The 24,737-nt window shown below is 33.4% G+C and overlaps 1 protein-coding gene across 4 annotated transcripts in view; it reads right to left on the bottom strand.

Annotated features, from left to right (window-relative positions):
• The window catches only part of BLTP1 (bridge-like lipid transfer protein family member 1), a 222,595-nt gene that overhangs the window by 162,447 nt on the left and 35,411 nt on the right, over positions 1–24,737 (bottom strand). For all 4 annotated transcript variants that reach the window (XM_059378048.1, XM_059378062.1, XM_059378072.1 and 1 more), the window contains exons 9-18: positions 23,476–23,557; positions 22,702–22,895; positions 20,588–20,667; positions 18,142–18,292; positions 13,545–13,701; positions 13,055–13,133; positions 10,831–10,922; positions 9,028–9,145; positions 1,575–1,730; positions 1,214–1,311 (exon numbers count right to left, since the gene is read on the bottom strand). In XM_059378048.1, the coding sequence (XP_059234031.1) occupies positions 1,214–1,311; positions 1,575–1,730; positions 9,028–9,145; positions 10,831–10,922; positions 13,055–13,133; positions 13,545–13,701; positions 18,142–18,292; positions 20,588–20,667; positions 22,702–22,895; positions 23,476–23,557 (1,207 nt within the window). The remainder of the gene's footprint in view (positions 1–1,213; positions 1,312–1,574; positions 1,731–9,027; positions 9,146–10,830; positions 10,923–13,054; positions 13,134–13,544; positions 13,702–18,141; positions 18,293–20,587; positions 20,668–22,701; positions 22,896–23,475; positions 23,558–24,737) is intronic.

Below are 24,737 nucleotides of genomic sequence, written 5' to 3'. Positions count from 1 at the left end.
CATATCAGGGAGATTATATGATAAATGCCTTCTTCTGATTGACTTATTTTGCTCAGCAAGTGTCCTTAACCTTAATACCTACCACCCACTTAGCCAATCCCTATTCACCTCCTTTCTAGCAACTCTCAGTTCTCAATAGTTAAGTTTATTTTATGGTTTGCATCTCACATTTTCCCCCCAATGTTCATCTGTTTTCTTAAATTCCACATATGAGTGAAATCATATGGTATTTGTCTTTCTCTGACTTATTTCACTTAGCATAATACACTCTAGCTCTATCCACTTCATGGCAAATGACAATGTCATTCTTTTTTATGGCTGAGTAATATTCCACCAGGTATATATACCACACCTCTTTACCCACTTATCAGTCAATGGACATTTGGACCCTTTATAATTTGGTTATTGTTGATAATGTTATAAACACTGGGGTGCCATGATTCCTGATTTCTTAACATGTAGCACAGCAGAGTGGTTAAGAGAATGAAGCCCTGACCTATAATAACACTTGGGTTCAAATTCCAATTCAGCTACTCACCAGTCACATGATAAGTTACATAAACTCAGCTTCTCAGTTTCCTATTTCATAAATGCAGATAACAACTATTTTAAGTAAACTGTTCTGAGAATGAAATGAGCTGATACACATAAAGCACTGGAAATTGTGTATGTCACACAGAACATGTTTAATAGGTATTAGCAGCTCTTATTGTCAATTTTTACCATCATAACCTCCATCAATACTAATAACTACTTCTGATTGTTCATACCCTAAAATTAGGTATTCCACATAATTCTGAACTCATTAGAGCTGCCTTTCAGAAAAAGGAAGAGAGGTATCTGTGGCTATCCCTTGAATTCATGTTTATAATTAGTAACAAAATAAAGGAAATTGTAAAATCTAGTTCATACACTGTAAACATTAGAGCTAGAAGGGGTTTTCAAAAGAACATGTAAGTTAGCCACAAAGGTTAGAAATGAACTGGTTAGGAAAATATTCAGCTCAGGGAATTTTCTTTTTATTGCTCAACTCCTCTAAGGGGGAGTTGAGGAACTACAAAAAACAAACAGCAGCATTTCTGTGACACTGAACCTCATGAACAATGGTGGAGAACTAAAATACTACAGGATAACAATGGGATAGTGGGGAAAAGTAAAGATAAGCTTTGAGAAATGAAACTTACTAATAAAGAATTCAAACAATTATACATACTCTTAAAGAGAACTTGGTGTTACATGTAGCTGGAACAAAGTCCGTAAAAGGCAAAGAGAAATCAATGTTTAATGTTTCCCCACAGGCTGCCAGATACACTACAAGAAGAGGAAAAAAAGAGAAAATTTATTTTTAACTTCAATAAAACTTTAAATAAAAATTGCTTAAATACGTACCTAAGAAAATGAAACATAAAATTCTAAGTCCAATAAAAACTCTGAAGTAATTCTCCAAGAGTATTATAAGACAATGGAAAAAAGATCAATTCTAGTATCTATTAAAACATAAAATCAACATCAATTTCCACTGTTGTAATTTCTCTTAATGAACAGAATACTTAATCTAATTTTTAAGTTCTTACCATTTTCCTGTTGTTTAGTGGAACAGTCAATCCAATTGTGTTGATTAGCAGCCCAAATCATTTCAAATTGATGAAACATGATTTTAAAATTCCACGTATATGGCACAAATGAAAAAATGTCTGGAGCACTATCACTAGACCAGTCTTGGATTAAATCTAAAATCATGAGAGTGGAAGACAGAAAACAAAAGTTAACTGAAATTAAGAAAACAAAATATAAATATTCTAACACCAGTCAAAAATGATTTTTCTTTCACAACTTAAAAGAACTTTTATACTGAAATACTAAAAGAAGATTAAGATACAGGTGATTTAATAGCAAACCAATGTTTACATACTAATCACAGTTTCAAATAAGAGAAATTTTATGCGTTTTATATACCCATTTATTTTTAATTTTTATACCTATTATTTATTAGAGAAACTTTAGAAGATAAAAAAAAATCACTTGATAATCCACTACCTAAATATCCAGCATTGTGGATATCTTTCCTTCTAGTTTTTCTTTCTATGTAGTTTTTTTATACTATTCTAGATGTACATATTTCATATATTGCTTTTTCTCACTGAACTCAAAATTTCTCCATGTTATTTCACAAACATTAACAAAAACTTTAGTAAGAGTTCAATAAAGAGATTTGCCAGGATTTACTTAACCATTTAGTAATCTTGGATATTTAGACTCTTTCCAAATTTTTGTGTTATATATAATTTTATATATATTTTCATGGAAGATTTTTATATACTCAGGATTACTTTGTCAGTATAAATTTCAGAAGTAGAATGGCTAGATCAAAGTCTATAAAGTTTTTCAAAGCTACTATAAATTACAGAATTGCTTTCTAAGAATAGTGAAAACATTTATACTCCTACCAGAAATATATGCTTGACTTACCTATTTCATTGTACCTTCTCCTGTATTATACTTCCTTCTACCTTTCCCTCCCCGTCCCTTGTCCCTCCCTCTTTCTCTCTCTGGGAGAGTGAAAGGATGTAGCTTGGGAATTAACTGATCACTAAGAACTGTTAACTCATTTTAGCTGAACTTCCTAACTACAAGCAGGGTTCAGCATTTTTTCATGTTGTTTTACTGACTAAATAAATACCTACAGAGTGTGTTCTGTGTGCCAGACTCTGTTCTAGACTCTGGGAATATAATGGTGAACACAAATGTGGCCCTGTTAGTATTTACAATCAATAATCTCTGATTTCTGATTTGTTTTACTGCCAGTTTGTACGGTTTTAAGTCTTGCGGTTTAAAATTATTCACTTACTTTGTCTGCCTATCCTCTGGTACCTTTTTTTTTTTAATCCCAATAGGCAAAAACTCTTTATATAAAAATATTAGCACTAATCTAAAACAGTGGTTTTACTTTTTCTTCAGGCATTCATGTCACTTATATGCCTATACTCCCAGCAATCATATCTTTCAGTACATGGTCTCCTCCTTAAGGTGTCAAGCTCATCTCTATATACCCATACTATTTAACAGTGCTATGCATATAAAATTAGAACGTTGTATATATGAGACAGAAAAATGACTAGAAACAGTATTTAGCACAGTTTGACAGCAGACAGTACTGGGTTTAAATTCTGTCTTTACCATTTTACTAGCAATGTAATCTTAAGTGAATAACACAAATGCTATTGGTTTTCTCTTTTACGAAATGAGGACAACTTCACAGATTTATGGTAAGAACTGAAATTACGTGTGTCAAGTTTTAGCACAGTAACTGCCACAGGATAAGCATTCTATGTATGGAAGCATTTATTATTAAAGATATTCTAAAGAAAACAATAGGCAAAAATAATTAAATAATTGAAGTAGTTTCTTTGGATTTTAAATAAGGTCTTTAAACTGAAAGATATTACATTCAATAATGAAATCAGAAGTCAAATTTATCTTACATAATATATGAACTCATTTAAAATTTAGCTGCAATGTACAAAAGCTTGTGCACATTAAAAATCCCTTAATAAAATGGCAAAATAATACATTAAATATCAAATATCAGTAATTTAAATATAAATAAGCTGAATAATTTTATATCAATCAATTGAATATGGAAATTAACCTGTTCTGTGAATAAAGGAAAACTCCACTTGAAAATTTCAAGTGTTTATTTCACTGAACAAGCAATCATGTGGTTCATCATACTGTACAGGATCTATGTTTACTATAAACTTTTAATTTCCCATGCCACCCTACCTAACAACTTTCTAACTTACTAACTTAATTCTTTAGCACAATGGCTAGCAATGGAGAGATAACCAAAAGTTCTCTCTGGAATTAATTCTCTGGAATTAACCAACTCTACAGTATAAACTTATCATTAGTCAAATTGATTTTCTCACTTTTCTTCTTCACCAACATTTTTAGTTCTGCACTTTTACTCAAACTATCTAAAATAAGTATGCTCTTTAGTATTCTCTCTGCTAAAGAAAAACTCGTAAATATCTTAAATATCTCCTCCACTTATTAGCCTCACTGAGTCTGACCTAGTCACTGAATGTTTCCCTGCTTCAATTCCTCTCGTTAAGTCAAGGATAAGAGAAATAGCTATCTCTTTTCAGAGTCATGAAGGTAATATAAATGAACATGATTTAGAATGTTCTATGGAGACAAACTATGCAAATTATCAGTTAATATTACTGAGTTCATTATACAAAGATCATTTCAGATGTTACGGTCTTCCCCTTACCTTCTCTGATTACTAAGGTCATAGCCATTTCTTCTGCATTCATGTCTTACATGCGTTTGTTATTTTCAGTTCATGCTAGCAAAATATATACACTGTTTTGTATTGCTTAATTTTCTGAGTATAGTGCACATGCCAATAAACTTGGGACTGATAAATAATACAAAACAAGAAATGCCAATAAACTGACATGCCCATAAATTCTCTGTGGGCTGAGATCATGGTTTAAATTTGTTTTGAATCATTATTACTAAGAGACTTTAAACTTACATTGGTTCCATTTATCTACTTACATTTCCAGTTAAAAGACTGAGATATAGGGGCGCCTGCATGGCTCAGTGGGTTAAGCCTCTGCCTTCAGCTCAGGTCATGATCCCAAGGTCCTGGGATGGAGCCCAGCATTGGGCTCTCTGCTCAGCAGGGAGCCATTCCCCCCCCCCTTGCTCTCTGCCTGCCTCTCTGCCTACTTGTGATCTCTGTCAAATAAATAAGTAATATCTTAAAAAAAAAAAATTGAGATATAATTGCTAGTAAACACAAATTCAAATAATCCACGAATCATCTTAGGAAACCAATGTAATTTTATAAGGTTATTAGCTTATTTCTATTTTAACAAGTCTTACCCATTTTTTCTTCCATATTTTATTTGAATTTTCAAAATATTCTGCAGTATAGTTTCATTACCACTTTATACAATATCATTACTGATAAATATTTTAAAATATGGTAAAATATTTTTACTAGCCTCAACAACTATATTTAGCATGTATTTCTCTTTAAACCAAAAAATTGGTTTATGTATGTATGGAACATACATACATCTCATTAGCAGATGGTCTTATCAAATAATTTCAAAAAGGAAGCAGTTATTTCATGACTGCCTTATCCATTTAGACAACAAATTTTTTAAAGTTATTAAGTTGTGATGAGCACTGGGTGTTGTATGGATGTGCTGAATCACTATATTTTGTGCCTGAAACTGATATTACACTGTATGTTAACTAAATGGAATTTAAATAAAAACTTTTTTAAAAAGTTATTAAGTTGGTAATCTAAATATTTACCTGGATAAAATTCATGTACACCTCACTTTATAATTATGTTGGTAGGCAAATACCTCATAAAATATCAGTCAGTTGTACTGGAACTTTGTCATACTGTTAACCATTGTCTTCTCCTCCTCCTTATCAGAGTAAATCTAAATCAATTTCGATATTAGAGAAGAGACTTCACTTCTGCCTCTGTCTTACATCTTTTATTCCTGAGATTCTTTTTTATATTTATCATGAAGTTCTCTTTGCCCCACACTAAAATCTGTTAAGAACAACTTTATCGGGACACCTGGGTAGCTCAGTTGGTTAAGCGTCTATCTGCCTTTGGCTCAGGTCATGAGCCCGGGGTCCTAGAATTGAGCTCTGCATTGGGCTCTTTGCTCAGTGGGGAGTCTGCTTCTCCCTCTGCCTACTGCTCCCCCGCTTGTGCTCTATCTCTCTCTCTCTGTCAAAAAAATAAATTAAAAAAATAACAACTTTATGTAATAATTGGCATAAGAATGGATACTGAGGAATATTAGGCATGCCCTCACACCAAATTAGGTCATTTGCTTTCTGCAGAATTCTGTCAGTGGGGAAACAGAAAACTGAGAACAGAGAAAAACAATTCAAACACTATGACCAAGTATGTTCACCACCAGGCTAAACATGTTACTCTCTAATAGTCATTCTTTTTAAAGAATAAGTAGGATTTTAAAGGATTCTAAAAAGCAATAGAAAAAAATATGAATAAAAGTTACAGCTGTAAAATCTGGGATATGAGAACTTAAGTTTTGTATCTTTCAATTTTCTTTAAATTTCTCCAAATAAATTTTAGGGAAAAAAAAAAGTGAACTGCAATATGTATAGGCTTAAAGGTTAGAAATAAAGAAAATAATTCAGGAAAAAAATACTAAGATTTTATTTATTTATTGGAGAGAGAGAGTGGCGAGCAAGCGAGATAGCAAGCACGGGGCAGGGAGGGGAGAGGGGAAGAGGGTCAGAGGGAGAAGTAGACTCCCCACTGAGCAGGGAACCCAATGTGGGGCTGAGATCATGACCTGAGCCAAAGGCAGATGCTTAACTGACTGAGTCACCCAGGTACCAAAAATAATTTAAGGAAAACATGGTTGTAACAGAAAATGTGTACTTATCTATTTGAAAGTGACTAGTACAATGCTCAGTCTAAATTAAAGTGTTACTACAAAGTTAAAAATTTTAAATCTTGAGGAAGTATCTACTCCAACTATTCTTAGAACTGCTAAAGTCTAAGAATGTGAAATGTCTGGAATAAAAACAATGTGAAGGATTAAATGCTTGAAAATAGGAACCTATTTTAAAAGATTAGCAAAGTTATAAAATACAAAACCTTAAGTGAGAGAGAAATGGCTACTGTTGAAGAAACTAAATATAACAGATTCTTGAGCCAGATGACTTGGGTTGGAACACTAGCTCGACAAACTTACTAGTTGTGTGACCCTGGACAAACTGCTTGACCACTCTGTAACTTACTTTCCTCATCTGTAAAACAAGGATAACAATAATATCGATCTCAGGAATTATTATAAGGATTCAACAATTCAATATGTGCAAATTGCTTAGAACAGAGACAGACACATAATACACACTGTTAATTTTAGCTATTTTTTAAAAATAAATTGAGCAGTATTTATTCAATGTTCGGCTTCACTGACAAAAGTTTAACTTGCCAGGGATTTTGTTACAAATTCTACTACTGGGACCCTGACTCAAGCCGTGAGAATTATATAACTTCAAGAATTTAGAAGCTTTCTATCTAGTTCCCACAATAAAGTTCCCAATCAAACTAGAAAACAAGTATAAAACACTTATGATTGATCATATTGTGATAATGGCATTATACAATGCCCAAACTCTAACAATAGCAAAATTACAGTAGAAATTATTATCTCTATTTCACAGATAAGGAAACAGAAGGTAAAATAATTAGATAATTTGGCCAACATCATATTGCTAGTAAGTAACGTAAGGGCAGGACTATCTATGTATACCTACCACCATAGCCCCAAATATCTAATAGTACTCAGCACAGATCTGATGTTTGTAAATGACCAGTGGGTACAGGGAAGGATGGAGGGATGGATGGATAAATGTAGCAATCAGTAAACCAAATATTAGGTGCTCTAGGGTAGCCATTGGCCCTGGCAAATTAGCCCAACTCTGTTAAACTAAACTTTCTAAGGGAAGGTTCTATAAAGACAACTTATTTTTATGTAGTCATATATATGTTAGTCAGAAACCAAGACTACATGCTCCTAACCCCATGAAATATGAGTAGCTATTGTAATACGCTTCAAGAAATAAAGGAATTTTTTTCAACTAATGATAACATCAACTCAATATCCATGCCAATGGAAAGAAGTAGGAGTTCCAAATACAAAAATAACATACCCTCGTGCACTGTTGGTGGGAATGTAAACTGGTACAGCCACTATGGAAAACTGTATGGAGGTTCCTCAAAAACTTAAAACAGAAATACCATATAACCCAATAATTCCACTACTGGGTATTTACTCAAAGAAAATGAAAACACTAATTTGAAAAACTGTATGCACCCATTTATTGCAGCCTTATTTACAACAGACAAGATATGGAAGCAAACTAAATGTCAACAATAGATGAATAAAGAAGATGTGGTGTGTGTTGATGTATAGACACACAAACACACACACATACACAAGAATATTAAATTGCCATAAAAAGGAATAAAATTTTGCCATGTGCAACAACATTTCACTTACATGTGAAATCTAACAAACAAAACAAACAAAAAGCAGAAAAAGACCCATAAATAGGGCGCCTGGGTGGCTCAGTGGTTAAGCCGCTGCCTTCGGCTCAGGTCATGATCTCAGGGTCCTGGGATCGAGTCCCGCATCGGGCTCTCTGCTCAGCAGGGAGCCTGCTTCCTCCTCTCTCTCTCTCTCTACCTGCCTCTCTGCCTACTTGTGATTTCTCTCTGTCAAATAAATAAATAAAATCTTTAAAAAAAAAAAAAAAAGACCCATAAATAGAGAAAACAAACTGTTGGTGCTCAGAGGGGAAGAAGGTTAAAGAGATGAGAAAAATAGGTAAAGGGGAGTGGGAGGTACAGGCTTCCAGTTACAAACTGAGGAAGTCTCTGGAACGAAAGGCATGGCATAAGGAACATAGTCAGTGGTGTTGTAGTAGTACTGTATGGTGACAGATGGTAGCTATACTTGTGGTGAGCACAGAGTTGTTGAATCACTATGTTGTATAACCAAAACTAATGTAACATGTCAACTATACTTCAATAAAATAAAAAAATAACATACTTGGCTATTTGAATATACTGTTTGTGGATTACATAATTGAAACAAAATAATGAAACTATGCTGATGCCTAATTCAGGCAAAGAAAGAAACTGATTCATCCTCCCCAAATTATCCCCTACTACAATGACACAAAGCACCAGCCTACGATGAATTCTTTCATTTTTTTGTAAGCCCAATTTTGGGTTGGTATTTCCCTTATTTGCGGTAAAAGAGAAACAAAATACCTGTATTTAAATTTTCCCTTTTATATTCTTAGCCCAAAAAGAAGTGTAAAAAAAACGTATGAACACTAACAGAAAATCCCCATGTTGAACCTAAAGGCAAAACATACTGAATGTAAACAAGTTCACTGTGATAAATCTCATTATATTTACATTTATTAGAAAATTACCAGTAAAGAAGTTCTTCTGTGCAAAGATAAAGTGGTAGGTGGCTTTATAAACCTCTAATTCACACTGCCAAGTCTGTGGCATGTTCCATATTCGGGGATAACTGGCATTGATGTGGAACTGCAAATGAAACATTAAGTAAAAATGTTAGAGCTTAAAATGTGACACTGTGTGAAGAACATCAGAAATAAATTCACACATACACTAATAAGAGTAATTAAAACTTATTTTCCCACTGAGCTGAACAGAGATCCCTTTAAGATTCTAATATTACTGAGGCTAAAGATCAGTATCTATGGTTATATCCAGCTCCTTGAAAGAGTAAGCCATGAAAACTTTAAGAACAACAAAGCAGACTACAGTTTTGATACTGTACTTTAGCTAAACTAACACAGTAGCAACCAACGTCCTTAATTCCTCTTTAAACCTAATCTGTTATGTGAGAGGTTTGGCTGCTAGTGCCTTCCCATCTGGCAGTTTGATAGGGAGCTTTATCATGTATTTAAGGTGTTTTATCATGTATTCCATCTGCCAAAGTTCAGAGATTCTGCTAAAGGCAAGAGCTGCCTAAACAGGAATAGCATTATTGCCAAGCACCATTTATAAGCAATAGCTCAGGAATTCGTTAAAATGCTGAATATGCCAGTTTAATATACATTTATAGTATTTAATATATTCTTTTATTTTAATTTTTTTTAAAGATTTTATTTAATTTTTTGACAGAGATCACAAGTAGGCAGAGGCAGGCAGAGAGAAAGGAAGGGAAGCAGGCTACCTGCTGAGCAGAGAGCCCAATGTGGGGCTCAATCCAGGACCATGGGATCATGACCTGAGCTGAAGGCAGAGGCTTTAACCCACTGAGCCACCCAGGCACCCCAGTATTCAATATATTCTTGGTAATTACAAATTTCTCCTCTTAATTTACATATATAAGTGTAAAAATGCTTTTTTTACATAATTAAGACCTAATATAAGAGAATCTTATAAAAGAATCCTTTCTGAATATTAGCCATTCTACATAGTGGCTTTTGTTATTATTGTTAATGTTGTCTTCCCTGATGAAGAATAATCCACCTGATAATGAAATGAGGCCCCAACCTGCCATTTAATCATAAGTACTTCCATATTTTTTCTAATAAGGAGCAATCTGCAGTATCAGTAAGATTTTATTCTTTTTACCTCATTCATCAAGTAAAAGGAAAATGACTTATTAAGCCATGAGCAAGAATCCAATGGGGCCAGAAACATATAGTGAAAAATTATCTCATTTATAACACAGGAATCAGTCTAAACATAAAATAAAATTTAAAAATAATCTCAGGTGCCTGCGTGGCTCAGTGGGTTAAGCCTCTGCCTTTGGCTCAGGTCATGATCTCAGGGTCCTAGATCAAGTCCCGCATTGGGCTCCCTGTCCAGCAGGGAGCCTGCTTCCCTCTCTCTCTCTCTGCTTGGCTCTCTGCCTACTTGTGATCTCTCTCTCTGTCAAATAAATAAATAAAATCTTTAATCATCATCATCATCAACATCTAACAATTTTTCACATTTTTAAAGATCAAAAACCATGCTAGCACAGCCTTATATTCACTTTGCTCATAACCAGAAGCAGAGCAAAAAAGATGCCAGAGTCCACAGCACTGGGAATCTACTCCTCTTCCCAAAAATAACACCAAAAGCACCTGGTAGTTCTTAAATGAGAAGATTATCTATTTAATAACTTCCTGGTCATTAAAATTTTATATTAAAAAATTAAAACCAAATTCAGATTTTATGTATGTAAACAATATCATCATATACTCCAGACTTACTGCTAACATTTCTGCTTCTAAAAGGGTCCGATATTGCATGCTGGTGGTAGCATCAACATGTAATAGCTGTCCTTTAATTGCAGGAGTATAACCTAGTAAGTGAAAACACAAAAATTAAGAACCTAAAAAGATATATATAGGACTAAAAACTTTGTACTGGAAACAACTCCAATCACCAACCAAAGAAGGCATCTCTGAAAAATGGTGATCAGAAACTACACAAATACATCCCAGTCATGGGGAACTTGCTATCTAATAAGTGACCTTTCTCATTTTGGACAACTCTAAAGGAATAAAGTTCCATCTTCACAAAATGTCCTCCTGATTTTGCTTGCCAGTACAAAACTGTTAAGTCCATCCTCTAAATGACAGTTTTCAACTATTGAAGACAGCTCCCATGTCCCTTCTTTCCCTACTGACTCAAGGAAAGTTGTTTTAATCATTTTCCTTATATGGAAAATGTTCCATATATAATGATAGTTTCTAAATAATGGCTATTCCTTGTACAATTAATGACAGCAAACAACATAGTTCCATGCTGAACAAAAGAAGAAAACTGCAAAGTATTTCACTTCTTTTCTTGAAGGGCTGCCCTTCTATAAACACTAATGCTACTATGGTCATTAGTATATAGCTAGTTCAGCATGTATCCGGTTCTGGGCATTTTTTTTTCAAGTACCTAAATCTCTGAAAAACGTTTTAAATGTGTTTGAACTCTATTTTGCTAATATCTATGACTTCATCTGTTTCCCCTCAGACAGTCATCTTAAAAGCCACCTAACCTTTCCCAAGAACCTGACTGGACTTTCCTTAGACCCATAACTCACTCGGGGTTCCACAACCAGTGTGCCTTGGCACCGACCATGAATTCATAGTAAGTATGCTCGAGATATCGATTCCCTCAGCCCTTAGTGGCTCCCTTACCCCAGGTGTACCCATAAATTCACAAAAGAAAGATGAACAAATATTTCCTACGTGGAATATCAGTTTAAAAATGGTAGAAGCACTCCCTTAATTGAATCATTCTCAATTTTATGCAACCCCTCCCAACTGTCTTTTTCCTCCTGCTGTGTCTCTGTAAGGCTACCCTAAAAGATGTTCTTTACAACTTACTAATCTGAACCACCCAGTCCTAGAGAATCTCAAGCATCTGCTTCAAGACTTAGTATGACCATTCTTCTACAACAAGCAAAGGTAAGGTTTAAATCTTCACTGAAAGAGCCTCAAAGGTACAGGGAAAAGATACTCTATGCCATTCTCAGTCACTGTTTCACAACTGATTGTCTAAGTAGATAGACCCAACTCCTACCTTTTTATACAAGCTAATGAATGCAGTTAATCCACTAGTTTCTCTCTTCTTATATCAGGAAAAGAAAAAAAAAGGTGACAGAAACAAGTAAAGAGAGCCAAGCATGATATAAAAACTACTCAATTTATACTCAGCCATAGTAACACTGTTGGTTAATGACTTAAAAATATGGGTAAGTTGCTATTCTCTGTACTCTCAAGAAGTGAATCAATAAGGTAGAATTTCACTTTAATTATTCTCAATTACAAATACACTAAGAGGCTAGGAAGAAGGAAAATGAAATAGGCTATATATTTTGATAAATTTAACAAAAGGTATTTAATCACATTATTGATTAACTTGTATGAGTCCAAATTTCAAATGTATGATAAATTTAGATTAGCTTGGATAAAACTATAGCAGAGTATTATTTAGTATTTTAAATATGAAATGTTCTGCTTTCTTAAAGCTATATTTTTCAAAGTACCAGGCTTACTCCCTAACAAAATCTATTAACAATAAAACCTTAAAGCCTTTCGGTCATTCTATCACATACTGCCCATATACCATGTTCCAGGTACTGGGTTCAGCACCAAGTTTATATCAGTTTAAAAAAAAAAAAAACAGCACCTGGTCTTACAGAGCAACAGACAAACAGGAAAAATACATTTTAAACAGGTTATCCTCAGTCTCACAAAAAATAAGTATAGGGGATGATGAAAGCATAAACCTAACTTGATTTAAAAATTTTCCCTTCTCTGCAGGTATACAAATAATTTGATTATGTAATTAATATGTACTATCAAGTAAATATAATAGAAGGCTGAAAAAGAAAACCCCATTAATTTTAGTATCAATGGGATAGCAAACTATTATTTATAGATTAATCATTCCCCATTAATCATTTAAAATAGGAAAGTTGTCATTGCAGCTTACCATTTTCCTCAACTGTCATTGGAATATTAATTTCTAAATATGAGCCAGCTCCTACATTTACATGTACAGCATTTGTTTCCTATCAAAAGAAAAAAATTAAACCATATAAAATAATTACTTTCTCACTACTTAATCATACTCCCATCTTTACTTTCCAGTTATTATCACAGATAAAATATCATTAATGATATGAAATGGGTAATAAAAGTTTCTAAGAACAAAAGTTCAAAGTTTTAGTAAAAATACATTAAAACAATTTGGCCAGATATAAAGAAGAAAATGAACCAGATTATAGAATTAAGATTTATTATTAACTTTTCCTACTTTTGGTACTTAATGAAAGCAACATAAATACAATTATTATGGGGGGAGGGTGACAGGAAGCTCATAGAAATGAATCTAAGTATAGAACTAGTTACCAGAAAAATACCCTGGAAAATAATATTCAAATTTTAAACACTGTTTCCTACTATATTATTTCAATAATTACCCTGTTTTTGGTAAACAGCAAATCAATTGTAGCATCTGCAATAATATTCATTCGCAGTTCAAAAGCAAGGATCTGTCGCGGTCTCCCAGGTTGTGCAATTTCAGAAACTTTCAGAACTTGATAATCAGGTGGGAAGAAAAACTTCCACAGACAGTCTCTATATAAGGAGGTATAAAGAGTAACTTGTTACTCAAAATTATATCTATAAGGGAGCAAAATCAGTATTCTAACTTTGTACTATCACTGCTATTTCATTGAACAATTGGACATGAAATAGAAGAAAAAAAAACCTAAGTCACAAAATAACACCAACACTAATTTCCTTTCAGTAAAATGAAAGACCCTTTTCTCCAATGTTTTATACTTCCAAAGATCAATAAGCTTTAAGTATTTTTTTAAAGATTTATTTATTAATTTGAGAGAGAAGCATGCGCAGGTGCGCAAGCACATGCACAAGAGTTGGAAGGGGCAGAGGCAGAGAATCTTCAACACAGACTCCCTCACTGAGCACAGAACCCAATGCAGGGCTCAATCTCACAACCCATTAGATCATGACCTGAGCCAAAACCAAGAGTCCCAACACTTAATCAACTGAGCCATCCAGGTACCCCAACAAGCTTTGAGTATATAATACACTATTGTCAAACGAGATATAGGTAAGAACAAATCTGCACTGTTCAAGCATACTGTGAGAAATTAAAGACTTTCTACAAGCATATCAAGAGTTAAAGAAAGAACTAAAGGAGGATGGTTTAATTAGAATCATTCTGCTATGGATGAATTATTTAGCCTTTCTGAAGACACCTGACCTGCTTTCTCATCTGAAAAATAGGAATAACACAACTTGCCTCATAGAATCTGAGGATTAAATGACAACCTATATGGAAAAGACTTGACAGTACATGATGCTTGAAAAAAATGGTTATTATTTCTTTAATTTTTATAATCATTATTATTTTTAGAGAAGCAGGGGGCAAAGGGAGAGGGAAAGAGAGAATCTTAAGCAGACTCCACACCCAGGTTGGAGGCTGAAGCAGGGCTTGATCTCATAACCCTGAGATCATGACCTGAGCTAAAATCAAAAGGCAATGCTTAACCAGGTTCCCCTTACAATCATTATTTTTAATCAATAATCTATCAATGAGAATCTAAAGGTCAGTAGATCTCTAAACAGTAAAGAAGCCAAAGCTCTAATACATTTGCCTCCCCTCATCATTCTCACAAATATGAAAGAACCCAAGGACTTTCCATTTCAGAGTCAAAACTAATGTAATGTTATTCATACATTCAGAGAAGGTGACAGTTTATAGCTTTTAAAAAGGAAGGGTTGAAAAAGTAACAAAAAATGCTACTTGGAATAAATAAGGTAGGGAAAAATTAGATGAATAGAACAAAAGGTGAAAACTGACCCATTACAGACTATAACTTGCCATCAAGTTAGTGTATATGAACGAAAAAGTTCTGCAAATGTTCTAGCTACAACATACAAAACATGAAACTAAGACTATTAAAGATTAAAAAAATCCAATATGATCATTGAATGAAAATGAATATCCACTGTTCGGTGGATAGCAGGATATAATGAAAAGAGACGTGGACTTGAAAGGCTGGTCTGAATGTTAGCTCTAGATACTACAGCATTATTATCTTGCCTAAATCACTGAATCACCATTTTCTCACAGTTGTAATAAGCTTACCATATCTGCCCTACATATCTCACTGGGTTATGAGAATCAAGTGTGAAAATATAAACAAAAGCATTTATGTGGAAGCATTAAAGAGGCAAGACAATGTTGATAATGTTTGCATTATTGTAGCTATCACCTATCTAAGGATTAAGTACAAATCTCATAACGTTTGTATTTCAATTCTGACATGAAAACTCTCAGAAAGAAAATATCACGAAGGAAAAGCTGAATATCGTAATGATTCAGAAAAATCATGTAAAGGTGGTAGAATGAAATCAAAATCCAGAAGCTAACAAGATCAAAATCTCTTTTGAAGAGATCAAAGTCTTGTCACAAAGCTGAATGAAAGAGCCAATAGCAAAAAAGTTGCGATTTCTTCCTAAATTTCTTACATCTTAGTGGATGCTAAGAAAACTGACCTTACAATTCATTTCTGATTACAATTCATATTTGTATAGAAAAGCAAAATGGTGGAGAAGAAAGGAAATGGATACAAAAGAGGAAATGCATTGTTTGTACATGTTAAGTAAGAAGTATCGTTAATAAACTAAAAGCATGTGAAATAAGTTTTTCAGGGCACCTAGGTGGCTCAGTTGGTTAAGCGTCAACCTTTGGTGCAGGTCATGATCTCAGAGTCCTGGGATGGAAAGCCTAGCGTTGGGCGCCCTGCTCAGTAGGGAGTCTGCTTTACCCTCTTCCTCTCCCCACCGTCCCACTTGTGGTCTCCCTCTCTCTCAAATAAATAAAATCTTTAAAAAAAAAAAAAAAAAAGAAGTTTTTCTTTTTTCTCTTCTTTCTTTCAAATAAACCTGAATGAATGGTTTTAAGTCCAGGTTAAGAAAGATATTGCTGTTCTCTTCTGACAGTGGCAAGATCTACTGAAAAGAGTGAATAAAACAAATTTTTCGTTTTTTCTTTTTTCATTTCTCCACATAATACAAATACCACTTCAGAAGTGAATATGGCTATTTAGTAAAAGAATTTTAGTTTGGACTTTTATGTAAATATACCCTAATTTTTTTTTAATGTAACAAAATGAAATACAGTTTAAAAATAATCATACTTTATTCAAGTCTTAGAAATGCAAGTATTTTATGTGTCTGTGTTGAAGCTTTTTAAAAATATTTTCCTTTCAAATATAATAATGTATAAATATAACTGTTATGTATTAGGATGTAAAAACCCTCATTTTCAACTATTCTCATTTTCAACAATTCCAACACAGTATGGCTTACTATAGGAAAAATTTTATCATAAAAGGAAAATTTAAATCCAGTAATTTGGAAAGCATTTGTTTCCTAACCTGAAATTTTAAGCTGTTCACTTCCAAGTCTAATAAATAACCTAATCCAGAACTCAACAAAGTAATGCATTAGCATATTGCAGAAGTTTTCAAATATAAACTTACTCATTTATCATACAATTGTTAAGTAGCTACACTTGATGGGACAGGTATTTCTATACACTAGAGATACAAAGGTTAACACGCGACTTAACAAAGTATGTATTTCTTCTAACAAGCTAGGTCGAAAGCACTTTTTGAAACAAGTATATCAAGTCAGTATCAGCACTCTTCATTAGTCCATCAACAGCCCAACAGTATCTACTTCAGTGAATGGTTTGGCTTGTATTTCTCCATTCAAGCTTGTTTATGAACAGAAAAACTAAGCTGATTTTAGGCAATGTCTATTTACATAAAAATTTAGATATTCCCTCATAATTAGTGGTAAATGTCCCCTTCTTTGCTTAAAACTCTTTAGTAAGTAGAAACGTGGTCAGAATGTATTAAAATAAGAATTACTTCAAAATTAACAGAACGACTAAAAAATAAAAAAAAACACCTTTCAGACCCTGTCCATGACTCCAGTATAAAATCTTTCTTAACTACCTCCAAGTCTCCTAACAACCTGTAGAAACTATAAGACAAATCTCCATTGTCATCATGCATTTGTAGAACTCTTCCTTTTTCTCAATTATTTGTCATCCTCTTCCTTCATTGGCTACTAAAAAGCCTTCCCCAATTCTTCTCTGATGAGTTATGTATCTATTATAAAAGAATTGTGTCCCCCTAAAAATTCATACATTGAAGTCCTAACCTTGAGTACCTGAGAATTTGATGTTTGGAAATAGGATATTTAGAGAGATGATTAAGTGAAAATGCAGTCATTAGGGTGTGCCCTAATCCAATATAACTAGTGCTCTTCTAAGACAAGGAAATGTGGACACAGAGACCTACAAGACACACAAAAGGCAAGACCATGGGAAGACCAGAGAAAAGATGACCATCTACAAGCCAAGAAGAGAAGCCTTGAATACACCCTTTCTTCACAGCCCTCAGAAGGAACCAAACCTACCAACACCTTGATCACAGAATTCTAACCTCCAGAACCATGAAAAAAATTTCTGTTGTTTAAACTATACAGTCTATGGTTCTTTGTTATGGCAGTCTTAGCCAACTTGTACAGTACGTTTCTAAGTGCTTCATCAAGACTTTTTCCTTACCTCTTCTTCAACGCTTAATAAAACTTTTGTTTGTTTTTCCTCACTGAAACTGAACTATATGTCTTTTGTCTCTGAATCTCTACAGCCCAACATTCCCTGGCAAATTCACTGATTAAATACAAAAGAAAAATCAAAGAAACCAATAAATATGCTCCTCATTCACCATTTTTCTAACAAATCAGCCCCTCCTTCAGAATGAACTTGCTTGTGCCAACTTATAATTTGAATTAAAATTATAATTTATAATTATAATTTGAATTAAAATGCTTATAATTTGAATTAAAATGCTTAGTGATATCTTACCCTGCCGTAATATTAGAGCTTATAAAATATTAAGCCACTTTTTTAATAAAATTTATATCATTCAACATTAAAAGATTTACTAGAAATATAATTTACTCAAGTACCTTTGCCTATCGGCCCATGGCCCATAATTGAAATCTGTTCCTTTACCACAAACTATATCCAGACCCCAACATGGAGGCAAATCTTGTAATTTGCAATCCTCACTGCTCATTTCTCCTTCAATATTTTCTTCTGTTTCTTCTGGAACAAGTCCTATAATGCAGAATATACAATAGAAAGGTAATTACTTAAAATTACTGTTTATAGATTCCCTAGACCAGGAGTTCTAAAAATGTTGCTTTCAGTAATCCTTTACACTATTAAAAATTACCAAGGCTAAACAGTGGGGTTTTTTTTTTTGTATTATCTCAATCATAATTTACTATATTCAAAATTGAAACTGCACAATTTTTTAAAATTTTATTTTTAAGGTAACAACTCATTGCATGTTGATGTAATAAAATGTTTAATAAAATTTAACTCATCACATTTCATTTAATATAACTTAATGAAAATGCGATATGAAAAAGTTATTTTATAAAAACTAAGAGAAATTTTAATTCCATTTTTAATGAAAGTACTTTTCAATGAAAAAATAACCATATTTTCTAAAACAAATTCATTTAGAAGTGTTGGCATTGTTTTTATTTCAGCAAATCTCTTTAATGTCCAATTTACTAAAAAATAAGCAAATTCTTAAAGCTGCTTCTGCATTTAATTTATTTAAGTATCTGAAGAAAACCTAGCCTCAAATAAACAACTATTTAGAAAAGGGAGGAGTATTTTAATAGCTTTTTCAGATAATTGTAGATATTCTTCTCTGACACTAAACCAAAATTCAAAAGTGGTAGTTCCTTAAAAGTTAGTTGCAACATGGAATCTGAAACCCTATACTGAATTTTTCATACTCGGATACATTAAAACTTACCGATCTCCCTTATACTTTGAATGTAATTTTTACCCATGGTATAACTTTGTAACATTTGGAAAATATTGGTTCAGAGAGACACATATATGTTCTCCAAATACTGATAAATTTCATCATTAAACATTTTTTTTTAGGGGCACCTGGGTGGCTCAGTGGGTTAAAGCCTATGCTTTCATTTCGGGTCATGATCTCGGGGTCCTGGGATCGAGCCCCGCATCGGGCTCTCTGCTCAGCGGGAAGCGTGCTTCTCCCTCTCTCTCTGCCTGCTTCTCTGCCTACTTGTGATCTCTGTCTGTCAAATAAATAAATAAACTCTTTAAAAAAAAAAACAAAAAAAATTTTTTAAAGATTTATTTATTTACTTGACAGAAAGAGAGTGATAACAAGTAGGCAGAGCAGCAGGCAGAGCCAGAGGGGGAAGCAGGCTTCCTACTGAGCAGAGAGCCCAATGCTGGGCTCGATCCCAGGACCCCGAGATCGTGACCCAAGTCCAAGGTAAAGTCTTAACCCACTGAGCCAACCAGGCGCCCATCATCATTAAACATTTTTAAAATCACATTTGTTAATAGCACTGGTGGTATTATCAGAAAAGTCCTTAAACTCACAGTTGGCACACCCAAATTTTCCAAAATTCTGATTTTCACATGAAAGCTCAAAATCATAGTTTGTCTCTAGTTGCTTCTTCAAGTAAAACTGGTGCTCCACGAAAAGCATATAATTCAGCTAGAAACTAAACTATACAAGTGCTTTTCCTCCAAACATCAGTATACTTTGGCATATAGCAGAGGTATATTATGTGTACTTGGCCATTTCATCACACTAATTATTAAAAAGTTTACTCAAGAGTCAAGATTTGACAGAAACACTTTTTATGGCTTTATCAAAGTTTTTTAAACTGATACTGGCATTTGTTTTACTGTAAATGTGTGGTAATGAAAAAGACAGTGATTATTAGTATAGTTTGGAACCTCTGCTTTAATTCATACTAAAGCAGCCATTGCTGCTTTGTACCAGCAATGGCTGGTATCATTTCACCCACCATTGCTTTTGTACCAGCATGTAAATGTCAATATGGTTAAAAAGGCAAGTAACATCCTCATTTTCCTCTGAAAACACTGACCTCATAAACCCCATGAAGGCATTAAAAAAACAGAAGTAGGAAAAAAGGGCTAAAAATCCAATGTTTAGTTACTTTTATAAAATTCAAGCCAGCTGTGAAGCACTCTAACGATCTAGATTTCAATCCTTAAACTTCAAGCCTCAAAGGATTTTCTTCTTAAGCTAGTATGAACTACCTTAACTGTCACCACATTCTCTAAAGGTTTTCACACCACGTTACTTGCATTCACAACTTTTAAGGTATACCTCTGAAAACAGAATTGAACAAAAGATTCCTATATTGTTCTTTTGGTCTGAAATAGAAATATTCAATTTTTGACAAATGACACAGACATTCCATCCACATTTATGATATACTGATGTTTATTTTATCTTAATTCAGGAGACTTAAAATATTATTAAATATCAACATTTCATAGAGTAGAAGTGCAGCTATGAAACATACTTTCAAAAGCTAATACCTGGCTCATCCATGTAGTAGTAGATGTCAACGTCATTTGACTGCATCACCACAAACCCTTCTCCCATTAATCTTGGTGGTCTATAGAAGGAGGGGGAACGGCAAACTAAGTATATCTCCAGAATATAAAATGTTCTGTATTCTAATAAGGTAGTAATAGTTGAGAACAATAAGAGAAAAAAATCTAAAAAACAATCAAGTGTAGCATATTGAAAAGGGAAAACAAAATATCTTTTACATAGACAAGAAGTTTTGTATAGTTGTATTCTACATTAGAGTAAATAAACTGGTGCTGAAAATTTTTAACCAATATATTAGTTTCAAAAAGAAAAAATGAAAATTTGTTATGAATTTCTAGCTTTAAAAGAGAGAAATCAATTTAAAGCAGTTTGATTAGATACAATCGAAGAACAATGATCATTAGAATAATTATATTCTGCATTAGCAACAAAAATTTAAAATTAAGCTTTAAATTCAACCATTTTATATTAATACTTTATAACTTAATAGGAAATATTCTATATATCTGTAAAATATAGTTTAATCTTTTAGAAACATTAAATAAGAAAAAGTCTTTTTTTAACAACTTGATATTATCTTTGTCTTTATGTTATTTATTTCTAAGAATATTTAGTTGATCATCTTGAAAAAATTCTGGAATTAATGTTTCTCTATAATCACTTCCCCACAAATTATTAATTTTTACTTGCTTTGATTCAACTTTTCTCTTTTTTGTTCATATACCACATCTTCTTTCCATATCAAAATTAACTTCTCAGTCATTAGATAATAGATACAAATTCAACAACCTTCTTCTAAATACATATTAAATGATGAAGGTTAATGTCTAATATCATCATTCAATTTCCACACTTACTTTGAAGAGTGAAAAATACAATTTTACCTTTTTATAAAAATTAGTAAGAAAACACCTTTTTATCTTACTCTGTAAATTTCATAAGGTCCAGATTTATTCAGTATTTTAAATTTTACCCATAATATATAGAACTGTGTGCACAGCCCACATTCTACAAGTTGCTTAGCAAAGTCTGTGATTATGAAGAATGAGATAAGGTAACCCCCATAGCATCCCTGCTACTCACATAAGGAAAACCTCTCCATCATTCTAGTGATGGGGAAATCTAATAAGCAAGCTAGCCAAAAGTTGGAATTAAGAAGGAATAATCATGCTTCTTATAACCTCATAAATTTTATACTACAAGCATACAAAGATAAAAGCTGGGACAGTTCTAAAACTGTATCATCCTAACTTCACCAGTTTTCCAAGAGTAATTTAGATTCAATTTTCAACTTTTTATTAACTCAAAATGGTATTCCACTACACTGCATTTGTTGAATGTACTATTAATCCATCCCCTCAGGAAATAAAAGCCTACCTATAGTGTATATTTTCTAACCTACAAACATCAGAGCCTAAACGCCCCAAATAAGTTTCCCAAGACAGTGAGAAGGAGAAAATGGTAGAAAAATTATAGTTATAATCTTATAGGAAAATGTTTAAAATTAGAGTTCATCAATGGATAATATATCATTTATAATTATAAAGCACGACTATGCTGTTAACTGGTTTAATAGAGAAATATGCCCTATTATCGCCCAACTTAGAGCAAAAAAATTAAAGAGATGACAAAGATTCTAATTGATATCTATATTAGATATAAAGATATTATGTTATTTTTATGACTTTTTTTATTATGTTGTTAGTCAACATATAGTACATCATCAGTTTCTGATGTAGTATTTAGCAATTCATTAATTGTTTATAACACCCAATGTTCATCACAACATGTGCCTCCATAATACCCATCACCTGGTTATCCCATCCCCCCACATCTCTCCTTTCTGTAACCCTCAATTTGTTTGCTGGAGTCCGGAGTCTCTCATGGTTTGTCCACAATAGCCAAACTATGGAAGGAGCCAAGATGTCCTTTAGCAGATGAATGGATAAAGATGATGTGGTTCATATAAACAATAGAATAGTACTCAGCCATGAGAAAGGATGAATACCTACCATTTGCATTGACATGGAACTAAGAGGATTATGCTAAGTGAAATAAGTCAATCAGAGAAAGACAATTTGTAAGACCATCTTACTCATCATTTTGAAGACCAACATATCTTGGACTAGGAACAAGCATGACTCGAACATTTTCAAGTTTCCCTTTCACAATATGCATGAATTGATCAAGATGACTAGAAGGTGGTTTTGTAGTATAAGTTAAGAAAGCATCATCAAAGTTGATACACAGAGTTTGAGGTTGGTAATGATTTCCAAAGGCCAAACGTCCCTAAAAAATAAATAAGAGAAACTATGCTGTAATATACAAACCATATATTTTTCCTTAGTTGACCTAATAACAAACATTTTCTTTTTTTAAAGATTTTATTTATTTATTTGACAGACAGAGATCACAAGTAGGCAGAGAGACAGGCAGAGAGATGAGGAAGCAGGCTCCCTGCCCAGCAGAGAGCCCAGTGCGTAACTCGATCCCAAGACCCTGGGATCATGACCTGAGCTGAAGGCAGAGGCTTTAACCCAGTGAGCCACCCAGGTGCCCCTGACCTAATAACAAACATTTTCAAGCAACAATTAAATTATTCCACTTCAGCACTATACACTATCCAAATTACTCCACTGATCAATTTAGTGTTTAAAGAAATCTAAGTACTTGTGAATAAGTAGCCCCTAAGACCTAATGAATGTGTGCTAAGATGGTATTGGGTGTTGAAACAATTCTTTTATACCTTTATGAACTTTGGAACCTAAACAACTCTACAAAATTACTTTCTTTAGTGAAAATTTTATTTGCAAAAATAAGAGTTTTCATTATTAACCACCAAACATTAACTGACGCAGAATTTACTTACTGTGCTCACATTGACCTTTATGACTGGAATAAGAGATCTCCATGAAGATGTGGGGTCTTGAGATTCTGTTTTTACTTTAACTCTGAGAATAATAAAAATTAAAATTAAAATAAACATACATAAGAAAACTTAAATAGTTGAGAATACAGTTGACTTCTTCACAATACACAGTAATACCAGCTGTAGCTTTCCAAATACATCTAATGATTGCTCCAGTAAACAAAATAATGACAGCAACTAACAGAATACTAGTATCTCTCAAATATCTCTCGGGATGCACTGTATCATTTATCAGTTTTTAAGACTGGCAAGGTATAATAACAAAATTAACATTTTTAGAGTAACAAGTTCTAATGACAAAAGTATAAATTATGATATGCTGTCATTACATCGACCATTATACTCATTATGACTTTTTTTTTTTTTTAAGTTTGACATAGACACAGTGAGAGCGGTAACACAAGCAGGGGGAGTAGGGGAGGGAGAAGCAGGCTCCCCACTGACCAGGGAGCCTGATGCAGGGCTCAATCCCCGGACCCTGGGATCACGACTCCAACTAAAGGCAGACGCTTAACGACTAAACCACCCAGGTGCCCCAATATGACATTCTATAAGACAACCTAAATTACTAAAATAACAAATGACCAAAATACAAGTCACACTGATATTTTCAACTGTTTTCAGCACTTTTGGCAACTCAGCTGATCCATTCCCTTCCTTATCCCCATCACTTTATAACAGAATAATTTCCTCTCAATAAAATGAAAATGATAGGCCAAGAGTAAGAAAAAAGAAATTGGCCACACACAAAGTATACTAAATTTAAGGTATGAAAATTTCATAGCAAATCACTAAAGATTTCAGATGAGAAGCCATAGCTCTTCAACAACCCAGTAACTCCTAAATCATATTTCTCAAGCCATCTCCACTAAGACAGCCCTCAGTGCTTAAAACTAAATTTGAAACTGACCTCCTATCTCCCCTCTAACCTGCTCTTTCTCTATAGTTCCATGAGGATACCACTAATTAGAAACTGGATTCATTACTGACTCATCCTTCTTTCTCATTCTCCACACCTAAGCTATCACTGTCTTATGGATTCATTTGCCTAAGTATATCTGGAATCCATCTACTTCTCTCCCTTCTTGTTACCAACCCAACTGATGATCAATTTTACCTGAACTGTCACAACATCCTTCTTCCTTTTCCATCTGTGTAACTTTTATTTCCTTTTGTCTTACAATAGGTAGTACTTCCAGTAC

Source organism: Mustela nigripes, chromosome 1, assembly GCF_022355385.1.
Source record: "Mustela nigripes isolate SB6536 chromosome 1, MUSNIG.SB6536, whole genome shotgun sequence".
In the NCBI taxonomy this organism is placed as follows: domain Eukaryota; kingdom Metazoa; phylum Chordata; class Mammalia; order Carnivora; family Mustelidae; genus Mustela; species Mustela nigripes.
This window is presented reverse-complemented; position numbering and strand designations above follow the sequence as displayed.